The sequence below is a fragment of the Vespa mandarinia genome, chromosome 4 (genome assembly GCF_050613455.1).
Source record: "Vespa mandarinia isolate Hongniang chromosome 4, ASM5061345v1, whole genome shotgun sequence".
NCBI lineage: Eukaryota > Metazoa > Arthropoda > Insecta > Hymenoptera > Vespidae > Vespa > Vespa mandarinia.
In genome coordinates this window covers 5,847,501-5,875,127 of record NC_140813.1, presented here as the reverse complement: position 1 = coordinate 5,875,127, position 27,627 = coordinate 5,847,501, and the positions used below count along the sequence as shown (strand labels likewise).

The 27,627-nt window shown below is 32.9% G+C and overlaps 1 protein-coding gene across 4 annotated transcripts in view; it reads left to right on the top strand.

The window, feature by feature from the left end:
- LOC118450247 (mannosyl-oligosaccharide alpha-1,2-mannosidase IA-like) overlaps positions 1 to 27,627 on the top strand; it is a 92,645-nt gene that overhangs the window by 46,623 nt on the left and 18,395 nt on the right. The window contains exon 3 of one of the 4 annotated variants that reach the window (XM_035885861.2): positions 560 to 806. The exons of the other annotated variants lie outside the window; for them this stretch is intronic. Coding sequence (XP_035741754.1) covers positions 560 to 598 — 39 coding nt within the window. The 3' untranslated portion in view covers positions 599 to 806. Of the gene's footprint in view, positions 1 to 559; positions 807 to 27,627 lie in introns of those variants that run through there. 4 annotated transcript variants of the gene reach the window in all.

Below are 27,627 nucleotides of genomic sequence, written 5' to 3'. Positions count from 1 at the left end.
GATATCGTAGTTTCTAACTTTCGTTCGAATATTTGAATTGTTACGAATGTTTACATCGTCAATTTGATGTTCTAACAATCGTAAGACTTATCTGTTTCCAATGATATAAATCAATTTAAACATATTATTACGTTTAACAGACAATAGAAAATTATTTTACTGTACAATCCATCACGAAACATTTTATAATGTAATAATTTACGAAAACAAAATAAAAACAAACAATTATTCCATTATAAAATTCACCGAGAACATGTTCTAATACAATATATTCTAATGTAATAAAAATTGTTACATTGTAAAATCCGTCGAGAACATGTTTTTTTAATTTTAATTAATTAAAAAAAAAAAAAAAAAAAAGATTATTTTATTATAATAAAAAATCATTTTATCATACATTTTATTATAAAATTCTAGTTAATATAATATTTTGTTAATATAATAAATTCGGAAATAATAAAAGAAAAATAATTTTCTTGTACAATCCATTCGTAAACATATTTATTAATAATTCGTCGTTTGATTATTTTTTTCTTTTTTTTTTTTCTTTCTGTTGCAGGTAAGCATTCATGAGTACTATGTGATGTCAAATGAGTGATCATTGAGAATATGAGAGGAAGCTTTGCGGGTGGTCAAAGGTACAAACGATTTATGGAATTTGACGCGGCAGGTGGTTCAACACCTTTAGAAGCTCATTGGCCTTTCCGTTTATGCGTTTAAAGCGAAAATACGGATTGCTTATCGATGAGCTTATGCGTTTTACCGATTACCTATCCAACCATACCGATAATGCATCACCATTAAGCTCTATACTCGCTTGAATTATTGTACGTTTATCAAGATACACGTGAAACATACAAAAAAAAAAAAAAAAAAAAAAAAAAAAAAGAAAAAAAAAAGAAAAAGAAAAAAAAAATATCATTTCCATATTCTCGAAGAACATTGAATTGATCATTTAGAAAAAAAAAAAAAGAAAGACGTATAAAGGAGACAGGCATTTTATCTTTTTTCTCAAGTTTTTTTTCTATCCCCTTTTTTCCTCTCTCTTTTTCTTTTTTTTCTTTTCTTTTTTTCTTTTTCTTTTCTTTTCCCTTTATCATCAATTCATCCAATAAATTTTACCTTGCATATCAGCTTAGTCAACTTTTCACTTTGTTATACTACGTAAGATAAGTCGTGTCAACGTTAATCTCGATAAGAACGTCCTAAAATCAAACTGTCTCATCTGTTTAGAACATCAAGCTTCTCAAACCTATAAAGCTACGAGTCACACTGTAAACGGTAGAGACAGAACGTAAACAGGAAGTCGATGCTAACATCAAGTGCTTCTTTATTAGACGAAGAGAGTGAGAGAGACAGAGAGAGAGAGAGAAAGAGAGAGAGAGAGAGAGAGAGAGAATACCGTTACTTTGACGTGCCAACGTCTCCATCAACGCCAAAGAACTCTAGTAATGTAGTATCTACATATCTATGTACATATCTATACATGTCATCGTTGACGACGCGATAACGAAGCTTTGACAAATTTTCACGAGTCAGTGAAAATGGGGCCTTTCCTTTGATAAATTTTCCCCCGAGTGAATACGACGTACGTACCTAGATTCTGTTTCTGTCTTCGTTTAATTGCTCATATTTGATATATATTTATGTCTCTATACATATAAACATATACACACACACACACACACACATATATATATATATATATATATATATATATATATATATATTATAGAATTCTCTCGTACTTCGGGGGTTTGTGTTGTGGGTTAAAATATTCGAAGATCGTTCGACCCCAGAAACTCGTTAATTAATGCCTCTTTGCGGGCTAATTGGTGTGACGTGAAATGTCTCATGCTTTCTCTCTCTCTCTCTCTCTCTCTCTCTCTTTCTCTTTCTCTCTCTCTCTTTCTCTCTCTCTCTCTCTTATACATTGACGACGATTACGCGTTATCACGCGAGAAGAGGATGGCATAGCTATTTTTTTTCTTTTTTTTTTTTTTCTTTTTTTTTTATGCTTTTCGTTTGAGAACACGCCTTTAGAGAGATATCATCCCGGCGTTGCATTTTTTAACGCGTTAATTAAAGCTTCCGGATGAAAATATCACGCAGCACGGGCGAGAACGTTCGAGGGAAATTTTTATCTCCCTCTTCTTCTTCTTCCTTCTTCTTCTTCTTCTTCTTCTATTTTTTTCTTTCCTTTTTTTTGCGTTTTCTTTCTCTTTCTTTCTTTCTTTCTTTCTTTCTTTCTTTCTTTCTTTCTTTCTTTTTTCCTCTCGCGCTTCATTACGCATTCAATAAGGGAGAGAGAGAGAGAGAGAAAGAGAGAGAATATCGGTGAAGCCTTTTTTCTGATACGAGTCTCGAAAATAATTTACATTGATTAGATCGTTGCTCGATAATGTATTTAGATAATGTGATGAGTATGTCGCTTTTTTCTTTTTTTTTTTTTTTTTTTTTTTTTCTTTAATTAAACGTTGATCTTGTCCTAGACGAGTTTTACATATTTCTGAAAATTCCTCGAGTATAACGCTGCTGACAATAATGAGTTTAATAAACGTCTCGATTAAGTAACACAGGTTGTGACCCAAAAGTTATTTCTTATTTCTTTTTTTTTTTTTTTTTTTTCTTTTCTTTTTGGGACTTTCTCCGGGTAATATTTTCTTTCGGATTAAATATACTTTCGGAGTCCAACTTGTGAGAGTACGTAAAAAAATTATCTTGAAAAAGAAAATCCTCGTAAGAACTAGAAAAAAAAAGAAGAAAACAGAAAAAAAAGAGAAAGAAAAGAAAATGTTCAAAAACTTTCGCATCCGTCGTTCGTTCACGAGAAGACAAGAAACTAAATGAATCTACTTCTGCTTCGTAGCAATTGCATCGTCAGCGATACAATTTTTTATTTATTTATTTTTTTTTTTTTTTGTTTTATTCGTTTAATTTTTCTTTGCCCATTCTCTCTCTCTCTCTCTCTCTCTCTCCCTCCTCTTCCTCTTGTTTATTTTTCTTAATTTTTTTTTTCTGATTCACGATCAATCAGATTTAACGACATCGTTTAATTAATTATTTAAAGGTTGATCATTAACGATAGTCCGATACTTTTCACTACCTTTAACGCGTTCCACCTTCATTCCTCCAAGTTCCTTCGGCAATGTATATATATTTAGTTTCTCGACTAACGCCATTAATTATATCCCGGATTAGGTGGCTCAGATTAATCCGAATATTAATCAAGTACCCCCGTCCCTAGTTGCTACAACACCCTTTTCTTCTATACAACAATCTCCCTCTCTCTTTCTCTCTCTCTCCCCCCTTCCTTTCTCTCTCTCTCTCTCTCTCTCTCTCTCTCTCTTTCTCTCTCTCTCTTTCTTACTCTCTTACTTGCGTCGATGATAAATCGTGGATTTGTCGTCGTGCTTTCAGCTTGCTTAACACGCCGGAAATAGCCGACGGATTGCACTCGTTAGTTTCAGAAGGGCCGGGAGGGAGGAAGGGACAATAGTGCTTGACTCGACTCGATCCAAAGAGCCGAACGCGCGTCTTCGAGCATACCAAAAGGCATCTTCTCTTCTCTTCGTTTAGTGTCGTCTTTCGACGTCCCCATTTCTTAATCTTATTTCTAATTTTCTGACTTCGAAAGGACGACTATAGGACACTTGACTTAAGTCCTTTAGAAATTAATACTAAATACATATTTCAATGGACGCAATTAAATATTGCCAATCAGATTTAAAAGCTTGACGTAAAGAAGTAAGTAAGATTTAAAAAATAAAAAAAGAAAAAAGGGATCGACGTCTTCTTTTTTTACTTTTCCTTCGTTTTTCTTTTCTCTTAAATTTTTTTCTTTCTTTTTTTATTTTTTCTTTTTTTTTTTTTGGTATTTTTTTTTTTTTTTTTTTTTTTTTTTTAATAAATTTAATATACACCAATCGTTCGAATTGTATTTAATTAAGAATTTTAAATGTATAGAAATATTTCTAGAACGTGATATAACGAATTTTTAATACAATAATCTCTTCTTAATTTTACACATTTAAAATAGAAATTTATATAATAAAATACAAACGAAGTGTCGAATTTAAAATTCGACAAGAGATTTAAATCGATATGGATGATAGATAGCATAAATGTGTACAGGACATTTGCAGGATATGATTTCAAAAAAGAAAGAAAGAAAAAAAGAAAAATAAAACGAAAAATCAACAAAAACAAATTAAGCTGGTAGATCCGGGAATGACTCGTATTCTTGAAAAACAAACAAACAAACAAACAAACAAACAAACAAACAAACAAAAATAAAGGAACGAACTCGGGAAGGGATATAAAAAGAAAAAAGAAGAAGAAGAAGAAGAAAAAAAAGGGAAAGAGAAAAAAAAAGAGAATCTCTCATTTGTATTCTCGTATTTTTGTATTTTTCTTTTTATATTCCTGTACACCTACGCCAGAATCCTTAAGGCACTAGGTGGGACAAGCTCGTAAATCTGTTTGGCACGTTGCGAAATCCTTTTCCATATTTATTCCACGCATCTGGACATAAATATCGAACCCGTTGACCGTTCTGTCCTGATGTCCTGACATAGTACGATATTGCATTTGGAACGAAGTAAAGAGTTACGCAGGATTTCAGAAATTCTTACGTTATACGTAATACGTAAGAATTTCTGAAAAAAGAAAAAAAAAAAAAAAAAAAGAAAAAAAAGAAAGAAATTTTCTCTTTCGTTTCGTTTGATCGAACATTAACGATAATGATGAAAATTTTCGACAGAACTTCGAAAAAGAATTTTTTCTTTTCTCCCTTTCTTCCTCCACCTCTTGTTTCTTTTTCATTTCTTTTTCATTTCTTTTCTTTTCTTTTTTTTTTTCTCCTTCTTCTTCTTTTTAAATTCAAAATAAATCTCACGAGAGAATGATATTTAAAGTCGTTTTCTGAGATATGCAAAACGAGAAAGTTATCCTGTGACCGTTTGTTATAGTCTTTTGGCGATCGCGATTATGGTTTGTATTAATGCAACTGATCCGGGACAGAAGGAAAATGCATCTTTTAATTAATCCAGCCTGCGAACAATGGCGAAGTGAAACGAAATATCGTCGGCGTGGGTTCGAGGTGTGGGTTGTGTTTATAAAAGAGATAGAGATAGAGAGAGAGAGAGAGAGAGAGAGAAGGGGGAGGGCGGTGTGGAGGAGGGCAGAGAGAAAGAAAGAGGCAGAAAATCACGAGGATTCCTCGCGTTCGCATAATGGTCCGAGAGTGAGATCTTACTCGTTGCCTTAGCCCAGGGATAACGGGAATCCACGATAGGATACGGTTCAATTATCCTCGTTCCTTTCATCCTGGCCCAGAGAGACGAAATAACAATGCAGAGTAAGATAAACACACGATAAGCGCGGTTCCATTGAAACGAAATGAAAGTGTACCGACATCTCCCTCTCCCTCTCACTCCCTCTCTTTCTCTGTTTCTCTTTTTCTCTCTCTGTTTGTCTGCCTGTCTGTCTCTTTTTCTTTCTCTCTCTTTCTCTCGGCATACTTACACGTACAAAGCTTTTCCTCTAGCCACAGCATTTCGTTCTTTCTTTCTTTCTTTCTTTCTTTCTTCCTTCCTTTCTTCTTTCCTTTCTTTCTTTTCTTCCTTTCTTTTTGTATTTATCATTCGCTCTCTTTTTCTATTTCTCTCTCTTTCTCTCTCCTTCTTTCTTTCTTTCTTTCTCTCTCTCTCCCTCTCTCTCTCTCTCCTTCTCTCTCTTCTCTCTCTCTTTCTCTCTTCCTTTCTTATTTTCTTTCTTCTTTTCTCATAGCCACCGTGATGTCCTCATAGCACACAGTTCTCCTTTGTCCAGCGAATATTACACTCGAACTTTTCTCTCTCTCTCTCTCTCTCTCTCTCTCTCTCTCCTGCGTTCACGAGAAACGACTTCTCGAACTTCTGACTTCCTTAAGGAAACCCTACTAAATATGTATGTACTATATACTTACTTTGCTGTGAAATAATTCTTGAAAAATTAATCTTTTATTCGAACAATAAGTTAATAATATCTCTCTATCCTGTTTTTCTTTTTTTTTTTTAATCTCTATTTTTTAATGTTTCTTTTTACTTGTGTGTTTTTTTTTCTTTTTCTTTTCTTTTTCAATCCCTTTTTTTTTTAGTTAGATCCTTCAAAAAGATAATTATTATATTATCTCTTTTAACTATTTTTCAAAGATATTCGAAGCTTTAAAGTTAATTGATTTTGTATCGTTTATTCGAAATTAGAATCATTGATATTCAAATTATCCCATGGTGATAACTTCCTCCTTTCTTTCCTTCCTTCCTTCCTTCCTTCCTTCCTTCCTTTTTTTTTTTCCTTTTTTTTTTCTTCAATTTTTCTTTTTTCCTCCCCTAAAGCTCTCGTGAATTTTCTTCATCCCTTTGAGATCCCATTTAATATCAATGAAAACTGGTCAGCATCTCAAATCGGTTCGGAAAGTCCGATGCTTTCCATTAGTTTCCTTTTGCTTTTGGAAAGGAGCCAGAGTCTGGAAACTCCATAGGTGGAACGATGTATGGTTGGTTGAGGAGTAGTGGGAAGGGACTATGATGACGGTGGAAAAGGATAGATAGATAGATAGATAGATAGATAGATAGATAGATAGATAGAGAGCTAGATAGATATATCTATCTTTTAGTTAGACGAGATGTTTAAATACCCGTTACTCTTTCTGCAAGCCAACTTGCAAGCCAACTTGCAAGCCTTGGCATCACCGAGTCCAATTGGTTAATGGATTTGTTCTGTATCCCGAAAGTGGAAGTGGAAGTGAAAGAGGAAGAATTACTATTGTTTGTTTCTTCGTTTTCAAACAAATTATACACCGATGAAATGTTTCCTATTGTCCTTTGCTACGTGAGTAAACGTAACTCAATGTACAAACCTTTCGAGAAGAACTATAGATAAGAGAATAGTACAGGATAATATGTGAATAGTAGGACAATAAGGTTTCTTGTCGTAGAAAAGAGGAAAATGCGTTTGTTTTAGTAACGTTGTATTCTATTCTTTATAATAATTCGCTTCGTTAACAGGTAATCTCATTGAAATTAATGATCCTCTTTATCGTTACTAACGAGTAATTTTCCATTTCGTAGGATCCTATTCAATGACCACAAACTCCTCGTTGTTAGTACCGAAAAATATCCACCTCTCTTTTGAGAGCGAGAATGAAACCTAAATCTCTTGAGGGCATTTCTTAATAGAAAGTGGGAGAACGAGATGAGAGAGAGAGAGAGAGAGAGAGAGAGAGAGAGAGAGAGAGAGAGAGAAAGAAAGAAAGAAAAAGAAGGTAGCTTTCGCGTTATTTCCCGTAAAGTTACTCTCGAGGCTCTCTCAACCGGTAAGTTATTTCCTTTCCTTCTCGCACAAAGCTGCGTTCTTCTCGAACGAATATGCCTCTCTTTCTTTTTATTAAAACTTCCTTTGCGTCGAATTGGGAATATTACTTTTCTGCGGGTATTTTACTATATAGAACGCAATGTGATATTATCCGAATTGTCTGGTTTAGAACAGAAGAAAAAAGAAAAAGAAAAAAAAAAGAAAAAAGAGAAAAAGGAAAGAAGGAAGAAAAAAGAAAACAAAAAGAAAAAAAAACGGAAGAAATAGTAAAAGTAAACAAATAGGTATGTTTAAGTTTTATACATACATATGAATATTTCGCGAATACAAGTAAGATTACTTGAGTTATATAATTAAAATAATATTATTAATTAATAGAATATTTTTTCTTTTTTTTACACACACACACACACACACACATATATATATATATATGAATGTTATATAAATGATGATTTTTAATAACTTTTTCTTCGATATATATAACCGCTCTTTTGGTCTTTATTTTTTCGTGAATATTCATGAAAACATATTTTTTGACATTTTTTACTTTGACGTACGTTGTGGATGCCGCTTAGAAGTTTGAGGTTTGAGACATGACTATATTATACGTTCGTGATGGGTATGTATTTATACGTTTCACGTTTCTGTTCGTAAAAAACATATAGGACGACGAAAAACTATTATTAGATACAACTTAGTTACCTTCGATAGATCAAAAATGTAAGAAATACGTTTATCGTCATTCGACAAAATTAATTCGAATTTGACATTTAGTCAAGTCATACATTATCGCAATTAATTTTTAACCGGACACACATTAAAATTTTTTTTCTTTTTTTTTTCTTTTTTTTTTTTTGATAGTTTTGATCGCGCAATAAACGTATGTACGTAAAAGTAGACATTTTTAAAAAAATACTTTCATCTCTGAAAAAATCTTAGGAATTAAGGGCAAAAAAGGGGATGGTTAATTGCTCATTAAAAATATTGATTTTGATAGTATGAAACGAAAGTGATCGTAATCTCGTACGTACCGATAACGTACTTCCATATAATTGGCAATAATTGTTAAGAAGATTTGATCTTTCTCGTGAGGAATATATATATAGAAAAAAAAAAAGAAAGAAAGAAAAAACAAGAAGAAGAAGAAGAAGAAGAAAAAAAGAAAAAAAGACAAAATTCACATTTGTATGTCAATCTAGGCCACACCTTTGAGGGAAGGGTAATAGTTAAAACATGAACTCGTTGGATACACGCCCTCGTTTCAATCAACTTTACAGCTTAATGGAAACATTAACTAGGCTGTCCATCGACGCGCCCAACTTCAATAGTTATCATTCGTTTGCCCGTTCGGAATTATCTTTCTAAGCTCAATCGCAAAATCTTTATCACCAGTCGAGAAGCCCGAAACTTTGATTAATCTTTTGATACGTCCTACGTCGTACCAATTTCATTTATTATTACTAGTTCAATTTACTGAAATTTGTGTTTTTCATTTTCTTATCTCTAGTTCGGTATCATGAGGTCAAAGTTTTTTTTTTTCTTTTCTTTATATATATATATATATATATATATATATATATATATATATCAAGTACTATATACTAGTCACATTTTTCGCCTATCGTGTTATCGTATCGTTACATTAACTCGAAATATCTATCGCGAAATATTTCATCGAGTCCTTCTTCATTTATTATTATTATTAGTTACATTTAGCAAAGATGATTCTCTCTCTCTCTCTCTCTCTCTCTCTCTCTCTCTCTCTCTCTCTCTCTTTATCTCTCTCTCTCTTTTTTCTTTTCCTTTTTTTTTATTTTTTCTTTTTTTTTTAATCTTTTTATCTCGTAAAATCAAGATCAAAGTTTCTTTCTTTATATCAGACGAGTCGCATTCTTCGCCTGTCACGTTTTTATAATGTAAGAGAATAATCTGTTGTAAAATATCATCATCATGGTAATATTTCTTTGGATGGAAAAAAGAAAAAAAAAAGAAGAGAAAAAAAAGGAAGAAAGAAAGAAAGAAATAGAAAAAAAAAGAAACGAGACAATCGAAGAATTTTATGAAAGAAAAATCATGGCGGATGAAAAATCATGGAGGATGAAAAATCATGGAGGATGAAAAATAATGGGAGTATGAAAAATCATAGAGGATGAAAAATCATTGTGGATGTAACATGGCGAAGTGCAGCACCCTACTATTCTCAATGAAGTACCAACGTATTTCCATCGGCAGATATTCATCTACATAAATGGTCCCGAAGTACTCTCGAAGACGTATGACGAATATCGAGAGTCGAACGAGAGCAAGAGAAGAGAAGAGAAGAGAAGAGAAGAGAAGAGAAGAGAAGAGAAGAGAAGAGTAGACTAGAATAGAATAGAGAAGAGAAGAGGAGAGAAGTGAAGAGGAGAGAAGTGAAGAGAAGAGAAGTGAAGAGAAGAGTCGGAAGGGTGTTGGAAGGTTGGAGAATTCTCAGGACGACCCGACGATGCATCATTCCCTATAATGGTTTAAAAGCTTTCGAGGTGGAAGCTTTAGTTCAGGGATAAGTGCCGTATTGGCATTTGACTGCCGGCTAGGGGCACGTCTGGGAAATGTACAGCAGTGTTCGCGAGGAATGGGAAATGGGTTGGCCGGATGCTGATGGTACGAGCAGCCTCCGAAATGGAGGGTTGTCTGAACCCATCGACGCTAGGAGACCTTCGAATGTCTTCGTCGATCGAGCCTAGACATTCGATTCCATTCGAGCGACTGAGAGCTCCTTCTACCATCTATTCGCGTATTGGGATATATGCCCCGTTTAAACGCATCCACGTTGAAACAAATCGATTCCATTTCCTATATAATAACATAATAAGCGATATTATTTTAGGAATACGTCCTTTGTAATTGATTTTCAAATGTGCCTGAAGAATAAGAAGACTTGTGTATATGTGCGTGTCTGTGCGTGACTCTGTGTGTGTGTGTGTGTGTGTGTATGGATGAGAGGCTTAAAAAGAAAGAAAAAAAGAAGACAAAAAATCAAGAGAGGGAAGGAAGAAAAAAGTCAATGTTAATCTTAGAAATAAATTTTTACATCGGAGATATTTCGTTTAAATTCTTGTTGATTAGCAGTTAGATCTTTGATTAACAATCTTAAAAATTATTAAAGTAAAAGATCAAAAAAAAAAAAAGGAAAAAGAAAAAGAAGAAAGAGAAAAGAAAGAAAAAGGGAAGAAGAAAAAATATAAACGTCACACGACATTGTCAATTTGTCTCGCTATGCTTTTTAATCTTTTCTCTCTTTTCCTTCTTCTTCTTCTTCTTTTTTTTTCCTTCATCTCTTTTTTTCTTTTCTCTTTCAAAAACGAGAATAAAATTTTAACGACAAGAATCGTTCCTTTCAGGAATTGTCCAATAAGCGTAAAATCGTGCTCGAAAGCGTGCAGCACAAGGTAGAACCGTGTGTTATTCGGCAGCTCGTTGAACCGACCGATTAAAGAATAACGATGTGCAACGTTTCCCTCCTTTTTCTCGTCAAAGAGGAAAAAAGAGAGACAGAGAGAGACAGAGAGAGAAAGAGAGACTGCAAACGGATCGACGAGTATCTCTCTTGAAAACGCAACGACCCACTCGAAACGATGCACCTCTCTCTTTTTCTCTCTCTTTTTCTCTCTCTTTTTCTCTCTCTCTCTCCCTCTCTCTCTCTCTCTCTTTCTCTCCCCTTTTATCTCTTCATCTATTTCATTCTCTCTCGTAGACGCGTTCACAAACAAAGTACGGAGGAACATAAAATGCACGCCCGTTTCGTTCGCCTAGTATCTCTCTTTCATGGGGCATACCAAACCTCGTCCACCCTCAATTCCTATCCATCCGTCCATTCGTCCGTCCGTCCGTCCGTCTGTCCGTCTGTCCGTCTGTCCGTATGTCCGTATGTCCGTATGTCCGTATGACCGCTCGTTAGTTTCAGCTAATTTGAATCGGACTCTGAACTGCCCCCATACCCTCTCTGCCCTCTCGTGTGTGACCTCCCGAATATCACGTTATCCCCCGTCCGTTCATTTCCAAAGTGCTTCGGTCTATATGCTCCGATAGAAATTTTTACCTGGACTCGCGCGCTTTTCGTCGTAATAACTATGAGGAAAAAGGGAGAAAAGAAATAAAGAAAAAAAAGGAAAATGAAAGCATGACATGAAGAAAAAGGATCGATGAGATCATTTAATCCTTTGGAAACTGAACGTTTATTCAGTTGACATAGCTTTTTGGATAAAAATTTTCCTCCATTCGTTTTATTTTTATTTATTTATTTATTTATTTATTTATTTATTTATTTATTTATTTATTTATTTATTTATTTATTTATTTATTTATTTATTTATTTATTTATTTATTTATTTATTTATTTATTTATTTATTTATTTATGTATTTGTTTTTTTTTCTCTATCTCTTGACGAAAGAAATGATTTCAATTTTTCAGAACATTAAATAAGTGTAAATGAATATTACAACATTATATTACGTTATATTATTAACATTATATTATTGATATTATAATAAGTGTGAATGAAATATTAAAAACATTAGACATTATTAGATAATATTATAGGACGAAGTAACGTTTATTTTAATATACGATATAGCACGTATTGTTATTATTGTTAATAAAGGTGACAAACTCATAAGAAACTTTATTATTAACCAAATAGGGAAAGGATAAAGATATTTTTTTCCATGTTTGAGCTTGATTATGTTCCTAGGATCGATTTGAAATGCCTTTGGTGCACTACGTTCATACGTTCATACGTTCGAGAGAAAGAGAGATAGATAGATAGATAGATAGATAGATAGATAGATAGATAGATAGATAGATATATAGACATAGATAGTGAAGAAGAAGAAGAGGAGGAAGAAGAAAGTAATAAAGGACGGCGCTTCTCGCTTCGAAGTATCGCAAAATTGGCCGAGCCTCGCGTCGGTATGTGCCCTCCCTTCTTTAATCTACGTTTCAAAGCAACACGCTACAAGAAAGTGAGACAGAGAGAAAGAGAGAAAGAGAGAGAGAGAGACAGAGAGAGAGAGAGAGAGAGGGAGAGAGTTTAGAGCGCCTCGGGGACTTCCCCGGGCACTTTGGGTCCTTGCGATTCATTCGGTAGGATAAAAGAAAGAGAAGAGAAGGAGGGGAAGGAGGAGGAAGCGAAGCAGGAGGAGGAGGAGAAAGAGGAAGAGAAAGCGAAAAAAAGAAAATAAGAAAAAAAATGGAAGAAGAAAAGAAGAAACGAACAAGGAGAGAGAAAAAAAAAGAAAAAGAGAAAGAGAGAATGAAAAGATAGGGCAAGGATGAAAGAGATGAAAAAAAAGGGTGGCATGGGTGGTAGGACGATTGAACGAAGTCAACGAGGATGATGCTCGAAGAAAACTTGGAAGAAGATAATGGTATCCCTTTAATTTCGTATCTTTCCTTCTAAACCTGTCGAGTCACAATAATCCGAGGATTGCTTTCGGTTATGTCTGAGTATTTCTCAAGGGAAAAAGACAGAAAGAGAAAGAGAGAGAGAGAGAGAGAGAGAGAGAGAGAGAGAGAGAGAGAGTAAAAGAAAGTGGAGAAAGTGTCGGCCAGGCCCTTTTTCACACACAAGTATGAGAAAAAACAACGTCGAAAAATTCATTCGTAGTCGGACTAACCTTCGATTCCTTCGTATTTCATCTCTCACTCTTTCTCTCTCTCTCTCTCTCTCTCTCTTTTTCTTTTTTTTTTTTTATCTTTCTTTATTTGTCCCTCTCCCTCTATCTTTCTTTTTCTATCGCTCTCCAGAGAGATACATCGAACAATTCGATGAAGTTAACCACCCACCTATCTCTTCAACAAAATACATTTTCTTTCAAATTGAATCAATCTTTCTTTCAAAACTATCATCAACAATTTTGTTAACATCATAATCTCATTCATTTATCCATTTCTCGAGTTTGAAAATTTCTCCTTCTACACGTTAAGGCAATGTTTCTTTTTCTTTTTTTTTTTCTTCTCTTTGCTTTTCTTTTCTCGTTTCTCTTTTCGTAAATAAAGGCAAAACGTTATTCGTATGGATCGCACCTCGAGAAAGAGAGAAAGAGAGACAGAGGGAGGGTGGGAGGGAGGGAGAGGGGGAAAAGGAACAGTAGTTGGGAATTGGTCAGATATACTTTCGAAGGACATTCGAGAGTTCTTGGCTCCCTGAGAGTCAGACAATTGCCTTAAGTGCTTGGCTCGTTCGAGAGCACCTTCCTTACAAATCGTTTTGTTATCTCTCTCTCTCTCTCTCTCTCTCTCTCTCTCTCTATATATATATATATATATATATATATATATATATATATATGCAGTTCATAACATTCGGCTGTACACGACAAACTGTTGCGTGACCCGAAATCATGCTCCGTAGATTTTGTCGCGAAACCTTTCTCTCTTGATCGAGTTCGAGAAGTATAGCCCGTTCGATTATTCCGGATGGATACGTCGCTCATACGTGTACAGCATCTTTAACGTTCGTAGTCGAAGAAAATTGTTGAGGAAGAAATGGATGGATATACAAGGTAGAACATTTAATCTGTAATGGTAGTAGTAGTAGTAGTAGTAGTAGTAGTAGGGATATACCGAATAAAACGGATTCGTGAGTTTCGTTTTATTATTCGGGACAACGAGCCGAACTGATTCATGAAGGAATAAGAATTAAAAAAAAGATATATATATATATATATATATATATATATATGTATGGTGATTGTAAAAAAAAAAAAAAAAAAAAAAGAAGAAGAAAATAAAAAAGGAAGAAAGAATGAAAAAGATTCAAAATTAGAAGCAGAAAAAAATGAAAGATTTAAATTTTAAATATTCGAATAGACTAATACTAACTTAGGAGAAGATACGAGAAGGAAGAAGATATAGAAGAAGAAGAAGTAAAAGAAGAAGAAGAAGAAGAAGAAGAAGAAATAGAAGAAGAAGAAGAAGGAGAAGGAGGAGGAAAGTTCCGTTAAATCCTTCTCATAGATATTTCACGCTTCGAGATTGATGGTTACTCGCGTTTCCGGCTAATGCCACCTCTCTCGATCTGTCCTACGCGAAGATAGGGGCTTTTGGTCCTTCCGATGTCTCGAAGAAGATGGATATTCGTAATTTCCTTCAGGTAGAGGACAGTCAGCCGTCCAAGAAGGATCACAGCCTTCGTAGTTTTACGTAACAGCCTGTAAGCTCAGCTTAGAAAGTGAATTTTTACGATGAAAAGTCGAAGAGATCGATGATAAGAAAATCGTTAAGATAGTAAACGTCGAAAGATTGAACGATTAAATTATATGATCGTTGTTGTCTCTTACTATTCGTCAATTCTTATCGGAATATCATTTATAAAAGTGTTAACGTATTCATAACAATTACGATTTTCATCTCTTTAATAAAGAAAGGAAGATAGGTAGATAGATAGATAGAAAGAAAAAAACAAAAAAAAACAAAAAAAGGAAATAAAGAAAGAAGGAATGAAAAAAAACAAAAAAAACAAGAAAGATAGAAAAAAATAGAAAGAGATAGAAATAGACATAGTGGATATTTCGCTATATGTGTCCTTCGTCGTTCTGTCCGTTGATAAATTAAGTGCCTCGGACGTGAACGATAAATTCGCTAAGGTCGAGCAGTGAGCTATGATTTATATAGCTGGACTAGTCCAGGAAGGGCGTGATCTATGAACTCAAGAGGGTCGACCTAAGGTAAGACAATGCCAACCGAAGCCACTCAAGGGGGTTGAAACGCACGTGCGTTTGCATGACTACTTAAATGCATCGGGTAAGATCAAGATTGATCGTACAGGCTTGGTGATTTAAGCGTTACAAGCGAATTCCACGATCCTCGTTCCTGAACTTTTACCTCGGATTCTCAGATAACTTTCTTTCCTTGGATAGGTTTTATCGCGTCACGTTTCTCTCAATGCTCTTGGCACAAGACGACAACGACGACGACGACGACGACGACGACGACGACGACGACGACTGAGTTCACTCATCCTGGATAGAATTAACCTACGTTCTGGGATGTTTTTTGATCGTTTGGAAATGAAAAGATTTTTGAAGTAGGGTTTTAAAAACAAAGTTAACATTTTTTTTTTAAATGGAAAATCCCAAACGATATAATATTAGATAATAATAATGATAATAATAATAATAATAATAATAATGTGCAAATATCGAATTATCTAATGTATATTTGAAACTTAAATTCGAAAATCGATTTTCAATGATTATTCATATTTTGATTAATCATTGTGTTGAATAGTTTTGTTATTCTTTTTTTTTTTTTTTTTTTTTTTTACATTGCCTTATATCTTATACAATTTTTCTTTATTGATTATGATTTTTTTTTTAATATTTTATTCTTTTTAATTCTTTCAGAAATTTTTTATCATACTGTCGATTAAAGAAATGGGTTTTCATTGTTAATGGGTTTTCGTTGAAAAGTAACGTTAATGAACGAATCGTAAGAAGATTATTTGAAAAATTTCTTTCTGAAATATAGAAAAATATTTTCGACAAACTTTTTGCCATTTGAAGATCAGAATTCTTTCGAGAATGGTATTGTCTTTTATTTATTTATTTCATTTTTTTTTCTTTTTTTTTTTTTTGTTAGAATTTTTTTTGTTAGAATTACGTTGATAAAAGAAAATATAATCGAATGATTTCTATTTTGACGAATGTTCGTCATTTTTCGTTCATTGATACGATTTCTCTCAAACAAAATGTTTCTTTAACATTATAAAGAGATTACTTTTATTTTATCCAAAAAAAGAAAAGAAAAAAAAGAAAAAGAAAAAAACAGAAAACTTGTCATTTCATATTAATACAACTTAAATATAATATTGAAAGTTATTCCGAAAGATAAAATTATGGGATGCCTCTTTTTAATTTTATTGTTTCCCCCGTTGATCTAGAAACGCGATTTGTAATTATAAAAATATTATTTATTAAGATGACCAATTTTATATAATTTTTTTTTTTTTTTTTATTAATATAACGAATAGACTAACAATGGTATTTCGTTGTCCTATGAAAGCATCATCCTCCATCCACGGATACAATACAAGTATGAACAACAGACTGGTCAGAAGCACCGGCAGAAAGAGAGAGAAAGAGAGAGAGAGGGAAAGAGAGAGAGAGAGAGAGAGAGAGAGAGAGAGAGAACAGCATCTATGAATATGCCGTGACTGATAAGCCATGGGTGCGACCACGTCTGATTTATCGCCACTTCAGAGTTTATGGATCGTGCGGCCATGACGGAACTTCTCTCGCTTTTCTTACAATACCTTCTCAACGATCACTTTCTTGCTCATTCGACCGTCACGTTTGCTCGTTAGTTCATCCATCGACAATCTCTTATGACGATTGCATTGCTTTTTTTTTGAAATTATCCACAAGATATTATATACGGGGTGTCTACCCTTCCATTTCTTTCTTTCTTTTTTCTTTTCTCATTTTTTTCTTTTTTTCTTTTTTTTTTTTCTTTTTTGTAAGCCGCACAATACCGATATACCAATACCGATATATTCTGCGAGTGAAAAATAATAAATGTCATATAACACGAAGGCTAAGAAATGTTTCGTATTAAATATTTATAAACAATAATATTTATAAACAATAAGAACGAACTCGTTTGCATTTGAGTTTGTTTAGTATAACAATGCGCTTCGTGGTAACGTTTATAAGATTTCATATTAATTTTTTTCTTTTCTCGAACAAAAATTAATACATTTGATTAATTAATGTAAAAAAAATTTATTCTTCAAATAAATGAAATAGGAAATTACAAAAAAAAAAGAAGAAGAAGAAGAAGAATTATATTCAATTAATTCAATTTTTGATAAATATTTGATTAATCCTATATACAAACATATTTTAACATATATAAATATCATCAATCTGTTCTTGTATTATAAATATAATAACGAAGTTTGACATCTATATATATGTATATTTTACTCATATTATAGTATTATTTTTATTTATATTATATTTATAATGTATTGTTATTATAATATCGATATATTATATCGACTTGGTCCTATGTTGAACTCATATATTTGTTATAACTTTTTACAGATATATTATATCGACTTGGTCCTATGTTGAACTCATATATTTGTTATAACTTTTTACAGAAAGCAAATTTTTTGAGCCTACGTTTATGTTTACTTTTTCTTTTTCTTTTTCTTTTCTTTACTCGTAGAATATGTTTGCATTGTATATGCGAAAAAAATTGATGAGATTCTGTACATGCAGGATTATGATGAGATCGAGAACTATTATCACCTCAGTTATCTACGTTATTTTTGCTTTTATAGAAATATATCAGGATAAAGTTATATGCTGTTTCAAACAGTACATTTGACTATGTGAAAATGAACTTTTTCTCAAGCTCATTTTTTACATGCATTATTTTTTTTCTCCGCACATTCTACATGGACGTACACTCTCGAAAAATAATTACGATATATGAATAATGTAGTTTCTTTTCTTACATTTTTTTTTTAACTTCGATCCAAAAAAAAAAAATTAAATAAATAAATAAATAAAAAGAAAAAGGTATGATTTGTTATCAGATCTCTTTGCAAAATATCTCGCAAATTAATCATTATTTTTCGACATGGTACTGTAATACTTCCTTTTTTTTTATTCAAAATAACAAGGAAAAATCAATTCATATAAAAACACAATAAATCGTTGAGTTCCATTTAAAAGTCCATGAAATCTTATATTATACAAAAGTAAAATAAAATGATCTCGAGAAAAAATTCTTTCTGTCATAGTTAGATATACTTATTCAAATATCGTAACTACCGAATTGAATTTTTTTTCTATAAAATCAAAAATAATGCAAACAATTAGTTACTGCGATACATACATACATATATATATATATATATATATATATATATATATATATTATACATCATATTAAATTTTTGATATCGATGATGATAAGATAGAAAATATTATGTTCAACGTTATCCAACAAATTCATTTTCTTACATTTTGTCAGTGCCAAATAAATCCGATATATGGAGGAACGTTAGTGTAGTTTGCATCGTAACATTGAATCGAAACAGAACTATGTCGTTTATCTTCCTTTCACGTATCGCCAAGCTTGACTGTGATATATACCGATTTGCGAACCCGAAAATATATGTACATATTATACATACATTCGGTTACTCTGAGAAAAATAAGGATACTCTCAACAATACGAGAAAGATTTCCTTTTCGTAAACGAACGAAAATTCTTATAAATATGACTATAAGATTCTTGAGAAATTTCATGAATGTCTTATAGTTATAGGATTCTTGAGAAAATCGATGACATTAAGGATCATTCCTTGTCCCTCTTTATATCAACTAAAGGTCCTTCCTTAATTTATTATTTTCGTAAAAATGTCATCTCGAAGTTGATAATAGGTAGATGAAGAAAAATGATGATGATTGTAGTTGTGACGAGAGGAAAGGAAAGAGAAATATAAGAATAAAATGATCGAATCAAGAGGAGATATATAAAATAATGATTTGTTTTTTTTATGGATGATATTGATACAAACTGATATAAACATACACATATAAGCACATACATATACGTAGGTACGTGCTATGCCAAGAAATGTAGATATAAAACTTGATATTGAAATTGAAATATTTATTCAGAAGTTGACTTTAAAATATGTTTGGATAAGAGTCCCTTCAGTGTTATTATTTTTAACGATATCAACGACCTATCCGGAATGCGAGAGAGTGCCAATTAGTTAATGGAGAAAGGACAGAAGGGGGATAAGTTCGTTCTGGGATCGTAATATCAGCACGTCGAGAAAGAACATCAGGCTGTCGTGTTGGTCCATTAAGCATATTGCGCTTCAGTACTTTGGAATTCCAGAAAGTGGGCACGTGAAAAAGGACATTTTGAAAGAGAGATAAAGAGATAAAGAGAGGGAGAGAGAGAGAGAGAGAGAGAGAGAGAGATGTTACGCGAGTAAAAGAGAAAAGAAACAGGACGTCGAATCCAACTCACGAATTAAAATCCTCTTGACCTGAGAGCGATTATAATGAAACGAACAGTCCATCCATGTCAAATGTAAGTAAGTACATATATATGGTTACTATGTATACATATACATACTTATTACGTATACGTACAAGTACTTATTACGTATACATATACGAGCGAAAAGTCAGCTAACGCAATATCACTTTTGATATCTTGTTACGTATATAAATAAAAATCTTATATAAAATTACTCGTTGGTTCGATAAACAACGTAATATAATGCAAAATTGGATTTTAATGTACACGTCATCGTATTTATTAATTTGTCTACGTATTTCTCACGATTTCGATCGTTCGCAAATAATCATTTTAATTGGCTATATCGAGTTTTAATCAAAAAAAAAAGAAAAAAAAGAAAAACACAAAAATAAATAAAAATCGTCGAATATTTCTTTTCATTTATTTACTTTGAAAAAAATTTTGTTGTTTTTCTTTTTTCTTTTTTATCCCTCTCGATTTGATAAAAAAATCAGAGAATTCTAATCTATCGATCAAATTATTTTAATATAGTGGGTGGTGAATAGGAGTCGGGGGACTACTTTTTTCACTTGGTCTCGTTTACGAAGATTGTCGATTCGAACACAGACTTTAATTAAAATCTCGAGTCCTTCTTCGACAATGTTTCATTCAAAAAGAAACTTGTCCGTTAGTTGTGCCCATTCGAAGAAGGTAGAAAGAAAGGTAAGACGAAACTCGCTACTAACATCGAAAAGTTTGTTTTCGTTAGATGAAAGAAGAACGAACGAATATTCAGGATTTAACTTTCTCTTTCGAAGAATGAAGAAGACGAAGACGAAGACGAAGAAGAGGACGAAAAGGAAAAGGAAGAGGAAGAGGAAGAAGAGGAATGGTCGAACAAGCGCGAACGAACCCTTTCCTATAGGAAAAACAGACGAGAAGGTTCTTACTACCGGTGACATTATCCGAAAGGATTCTTCAATTAAATACTATGAGCATGATAGACGAAGGAGAAACTATTAGCATTTATAGGGAGAACAAAGGTCGTTCACTTTAAGAAGATTGAATGCTTTTCCATCCCTTTTCAACAATTTTCAAATAACTTTCTAGTTGTTAGTAAAATGTTTGAAGTATATAAATGGAAAAGGTTGTTGATTGTTAGATTAAAAAGTTTGTTAGGAAAAACAAAAATGAAAGGAGAAAATAAAAAAAAAAAAAAAGAAGAAGAAAGAGAAGAAAAAGAAAAAAAAGAAATAATGAAATAATAAAAAAGGCAGCCAAAAGAAGAAAGAAAAGTATCGGCGAGTAGTTCGTTGAAAGGAAGGGAAAAAAAGATAGTAAGCGGACAACGTCGCTTGTTTTTTCTAGAATTCGTTAAATAAAAGAGAGAGAGAGAGAGAGATATGTAATTATTTCTTTTCTCCTCGAAAGGGTTAATTGTAAAATAAACTTGGTCTTATCAAAAGTAAAACGACTGATATTTAGAATTGTAATATCATGATTAAGATCAAAAACATAAAAGTACTTAGCACAGATGGAATACATTTTCATATCCGTCATTATTATTATTATTATTCTTATTATTATTATTATTATTATTATTATTATTATTATTATTATTATTATTATTATTATTATTATTATTATTAATATTATTATTATTATTATTTTCTTTCTTTTCATTCTCTGTTTGTTACTCGTCTGTATGTCTATCTATCTGTCTGTCTGTTTGTCTGTATATATTTATGTTTGTTTGGTTGCGTCTTTCCATCCGTAAACATTTCTTTTTTCTTTCTATTTTCTTGACCTTTTTATTTCTTCTATCTTTCATTCCTTTTTTTTCCCCTTTTTTCTTTCTTTTTCTCTCTCCCTTTCTTTTTTTTTTTTTTTTTTTTTTATTATTATTATTATTATTACCCTTTTTATCTATCGTACCTTCGTAGATACTTCGTAATACTTGAACGTTTGTCTCATCGTTTCCGCGCGAAAGATCGAATCCAGTGGTAATTAAACCGGTCTTCGAGAGGCACGCTCGAGTGCGCTTTTAATTTCAGCGTGGCTCGATTATCTCGCTCGAGTCGTTGAATGCGTTCATGGTTTGTATGTATGCATGTATATCTATGTATGCACGTGCATACGTACATATATACATATGTATATACATACATACATACATACATACATACATACATACATACATACATACATACATACATACATACATATATATATACATACATAATGCGCTTATGTGTATATCTATATATGTATACGTGTATGCAGTATATATATATATATATATATATATATATGTATGCTTGTTTATGTATGTATGTATACGTGAGAATGCACATTGAAGAAGTATATCGGTATGATCTCTTGCGGAACTTGGAGCGCAAATTCTTCTGACTGCGATGACTCGTCGAAAATCATTCGAACTCCAACAAAGAATGTTCCATCGTGGGCGTTTAACGGTGCGTTGTTTGTAGGATTAAATGCTTTTGCTCTTTGCTCGTTGACCTATCCACACGAATCCACTGGATTCACGTCTGTCGTCGTAATAACGCTTTCGTGCTTTTTTTTCCAAAATTACTTTAATAACTATTTACCAGGTTAAGCGAATGTTTTTGTTTCTCTCTCTCTCGAAAAAAAAGGCGAATAATAGTATTAAACTTTTACGAAACGTGTTAAAACAAATTTTTCGTGATTTCTTTTAAAGATTCCTTGTACGAAAATATACATTTATCGAATGATAAATTTTATATTATTTTATTTTCATTTTCAAATGTAATTTGACGTTAGAAACTTTTTGTTAGAATTGAAAAAAATATTATCTCTCTCAAAGTCACTTCGAGCGCGAAAGTTTTGTTCTACCATTTTCACGAAATACAAAGTAAATTCGTGTTATGACATATATCATATATTTTTTTTTTTCTTTATGTATATATATATATATATATATATATATATATATATATAAAGAAGAAAAAGTAAATATTTCTTAGTCTTTTAAAACAAGTTAACAAGTTGAAATATATTTTATTTCGAACGGTTAATTGAATTACATAATATTTTTAAAGGAATAGAAATAAAATAAAAGAGAAAATAACAAAAAAAAAAAAAAAAAAAAAAAGAAGAAAAAAAAGAAAAAGAAAGGATAAAAGATGCCGCGTTATAATAATAAAAAAAAAAAGAACGGAAATATATGCTCGCGATCTCTTGTAAACATTTTTTTTCCCGTGATTTTCGGGCCACCCTGTATAAGAAGATCATCAAAAGTTCGCCAGCAAACATGGCAAATTATCCCACGACGTTGAGGTAGCCGTATCGAAAAGAAGAAGGAAGAAGAATCGAAATGTGGATCGAGGCAGATGAAAGAGAATGAGAAAGAGAGAGAAGGAGGAGAGGGAGGGACTGAAAGAGGGTGTGACGTGACCGCAAGGAATATTCGCCAGACGATGGAAGCTCTTGCAATCTTCTCGTGGATTCGATAATTGCCTTGGTTCGTAGTCAGCCGTAACGAGACTACCAGCGTCTCACCGGAAACCGCACTGACCTTGCCACCGGAAGTGACCCGCATTCGAGCGTATCTCCAAGATTATTAGCAACATCACTAGGAACAGAACTTCCTTTCTCTCTCTCTCTCTCTCTCTCTCTCTCTCTCTCTCTCTCTCTCTCTCTCTCTTATTTCTCCTTCCCTCCCCGTATCCATTCCCTTCCTTCTTTTTTACTCAGCGAGATTCAATTTACGAGTTGAAGAGGAAAATGTTGAAACGGAAGAGAAAAGGAAGGGAGATGGGATAATGTGGGTGGGAAAGTAATAGTAAGAGGTGGGGGGAGGGGGAAAAAATATAAGATAAAGCAAAAAGAAAAAAGATAAAGATGGCGACCGGTTAGAAAAGGATGGCACGGTAGAAAGATCGTGTATCTTCGAAAATAGGTGTCGGTGAGGTGCCACTTGGATTGACGTTAATTAAAAGCACTTCTTCGAACGGCCCTTGAAAGAGAGAGAGAGAGAGAAAAAGAGAGAGAGAGAGAGAGAGACGAGAAGGAAAGAGAAAAGAAAGCTTTCGAAAGATCTTACGAATCCTTGGGACGCGCTATACCAGCCGGTGATGCATCGAACGCCCTTACTCGACGAAAATGGGAATTTGGTGCTTCTTCTCTTTCCATCTTTCCTTTTTCTCTTTTTTTTTTTTTTTTCTTTTTGTTTTTTCCATCCTTTCTTCTTATATTCTCTTTTTCTTTCTTTTTTGCAGGAAGCTTTCTTCTTTCTTCTTTCTTCTTTCTTCTTTCTCACCGCTTCTCTCTTTCCTCCTCCTCCTCCTTTTACTCCCTTGCGTTTTCTCTCTTGCGTGAGAACAGCTCGATGGGTTTTCTAATTTTCTGCTGTGGAAAATTCCTTCCCTCGATATAAATTACGAGAAGATTTTTATCATAGATTTTTCTTTTTTTCGTTGTTTATTTTTTAATTTTTTTTCTTTTCTTTTTTCTTTTTTTTCTTCCTTTCCTTTTTTTTTCTTTTTTTGTACGTGTGGCTCTTACGCGTTCTTGCTTTTTTTTTTCTTTTTTTTTTTTTAATGCGTTTCTTGTCAGTTTCGTATTTCTTCCGTTCTTCCTCTTCTTTTTCTTTCTTTCTTTTTTTTTTCTTTTTTTTTTTGGTTCGAAATTCGTTCAAGATCTACTTTAAGATCATACACGGTCGAATCTCTCTTCTCACCGAACGAGATTATCCAGTTCCTACAATGTAGAGGGGCTTAATTGATTTCCATGCCTTACTTCTTTTTTCTTTCTCTCTTTTTTTTTCCTTTTTTTTCATTTCTCTTTCCAATGAAGGTCTCTCTCTCTCTCTCTCTCTCTCTCTTTCTCTCTCTCTCTCTCTTTTTTCTCTCTCTTTCTCTCTTTCTCTCTCTCTCTCCCTCTCCCTCTCTCTCTCTCTCTCTCTCTCTCTCTCTCTCTCTGAAAAAAGCATAATCGATAGTTTAATCGAGTGTAATAATTTCCAATATTAAATCTCATCTCGCGTGGGTTACGATCTCGCGTGGGAATAATAAACTCGTTTGTCTAGTCAATCGAGCCGTCCATTATGCCTATATAATACGTGTAACCACTTTCTTTCTTTAATATCGATTATTAATTATTATCGTCCGATTGGCGAGATTATTGGGGATGATAGAAAATTTGTGACGATCAAATACATATATTTCATATTTTAATATTTATAGATAATATTGATAATAAAAATGTATCGACCGTAAAGTAATCGTATAATTGATTGTTAAGCGTTATGAAAATTTCATTGGGCGCATTATCAAAATATAAAATTTATGACATTTAATTTCAACGACGCCTTAGTTCACCTTAATCTTATTTTCTTTTCTTTTTCCTTCTTTTTTTATTCTTTTCTCTTCGGTCATCTTGAATTCTTCTTGGCATGAAACCACCTTACCATAAGTTAATTCGCGTTGAAAAGAAGATTCACGAATGCCGCTCCTCTAGGCACAAAGAAACGCTTTGATTAACTTTCAGTGAGAGAGAGAGAAAGAGAGAGAGAGAGAGAGAAAGAGAGAGAGAGAGAGAGAGAGAGAGAGAGAGAGAGAGTTAACGCAGATTCTCGTCGACAGAGAGAATCTTTTTTTTCTTTCCTTTTTCTCTTTATCCTTTTCTGTTCCGTTTCGTTTTGTTCTTCTTTTTTTTTTATGTTTTTCGTTGTCCCGCTTTTCTATTTTTCTTTTTTCTATTTTCTTTTTATTTTTCATTTTTTCTTTTTTTTTTGTTGCCCGCTAACCTCCTCCTCCTTCTCCTCCTCCTCCTTCTTAATCTCAACCCGTCTCCTTCGTACCGTAATTCGTAGGAAAAAAGTCGTCGGATTAAAATCTTGCGAGATCTTCAAATGTCTTTTGCCGCCGGTTAAAATTCTCCCCATCCCTTTTTTCCAACCCCTTTAAGATGGTTATTTATCTACTTGGAAATTTCTCTCGAACCAAGCAGAGACATCAATTTTGCTTTCCGCGCTATATCGACTTGGTGAAGACGTCGAAGAGTCGATTTCGTTTCAAAGGATGTTTCACTCTTTTTCCGTTCTATCTTTTTACTTTTTTTCTTTTCTTTTTTTCTTTTTCTTTTTCTTGTCTTTTTTCTTTTTTTTTTTTTTCTTCGTTAAAAGCAAAGCGAAAGAACGTTTTTCATTCATTGAACACTGTTGAAAACTTATTCCAAACGAATCATCAGCGATACGTTCGAAACATATTTCTTATAAATATTAAACATAATTGCAAATTAATGTTTAATATTTATGATTTGTATAAAAAGAAAACGAAATGAAAAATAAAAGAAGTAAAATTACAATGAAATGAATTTCATAAATGAAAAAAAAGCAGATGAACGAAAGATGTTTTATAAACTTTTTTATAAACTATATACAATATATATATATATATATATATATATTACGTTGTGTCAAATTATTCTTATCTGACTTTGTTATCGATGATCCTTTTAATCGAATCACGTGATAACCGAACGAAAGACGAGGATATAAAAATGAAATCAAGATGATCGATTAATCAGGGATGAAAGGATGGATATATGTTGGACCGTATTTCGATGGTTATCCTCGACATTTCTTCGTTTACGAGATGGCACTCGTTCCCCCCACCTTTACCACCCCTTCTCACTCCATTGCCAAACCCTCTTCTCCCTATTCCATTCCTCTTCTTTTCCTCTTCTCATGGGAGACAAAGAGTAAAAATGAAGATTAACAGAGGAAGCGAGAAATCTCTTCCATCATTGTCGATGTTACCGAAGAAAGATTGCAGGCCACGTGGTGATGATGGTGGTGATAGTGATGATGGTTGTGGTAGTAGTATGTGACGTCACGTTAAAAGGGACAACGCACGAGATATCTTCTCGTAACGATCCCAGAGCCACCTGTGATACGTATTACCCTTTCAATGGCCTCACCTCACTTGGCAAAGTAACAATAAAGAATAATGGAAAATGAAGATGATGGGAGATGAGATTACTTTTGGGATTTTCTTAACAGGACTTATATAAAGGGGGTATCTTGGTGTAATATCTGTGAGAACACAGATTCATAGGTAATCTATGTCCTTTGATAAATGAGATCATAAAATGAACCTTAAGATCTTAAAGATGGCTAAATGTTTTTCATGTGATAAATAAATTCTCGTGTAATTATCTTTATATCTCTATATGTGAGATTGTTTATATGTACGTTAAATATTTCATTCTGATCAAAATATAAAATCTATGATATTTTTACGCGTACCTTAAATATTTCATTTTGATCAAATCATCATATTTCATTCTTATCAAAGATGTTCAAAGAATGATATTGTGGAAAGTATCGTAACAATTTTAAAATGAATTGATTTTACTTTCAACCCTTATCTTTCTTTCTCTTCTCCCGTTTATCGCAATTTCCCTATAGTTTTCGAATTTAAAGACTACCATCGAGATAAACATATTAGCATCAAGTATGTCTAATCGAGGTTATCAAGTTTGGAAGAATCAGATGAGACAGAGAGAGAGAGAGAGAAAGAGAGAGAAAGGGGTGAAATGGAAAATGAAGAAGAAAAAAAGAAAGAGGGAAGAAAGTAAAGAGAAAAGGAGAAAGGAATTTCCTGAAAGTAATTTATTGAAACGCATTAAAGTTTGTTGCTTTTATTGGAAGGCCTCCGGGTCGCCAGGCTGCTGTTGGCTACGTAACGTATTCGCTACCACATCGTAAAGACCCCCGTGTTAAAGAAGGTTGTTGATTTATGCGAGTTGGAAAACTTTATTAACTTTCTGTCAAGGTACGTGTTGCTGAGAGGAAAGGTGTAGCGAGTAGTACGAAGGGAAAAGAGAGAAGAGAGATGAAACTAGAAAGAGAGGAAAGAGAATCCACGAAGGAAATGTCAGATAAGTTCAAAAACATGCCACGGCATGTTACCTTGTTAAAATGTCGCTTAAGACTATGCACTTGTAATTGCCGATTTCAATTTTGAATCTTTGAGACTTTCTATAATGACATACATACATACATACATACATACATACATACATACATACATACATACATACATACATACATACATACATACATATATACATACATAAAATATATAAATACATATATACATAACGTTACATACATACATGTATTTATATATAGCGACATATATAAATATTTTTATGGATATAATAGTGATATATATAATGATGT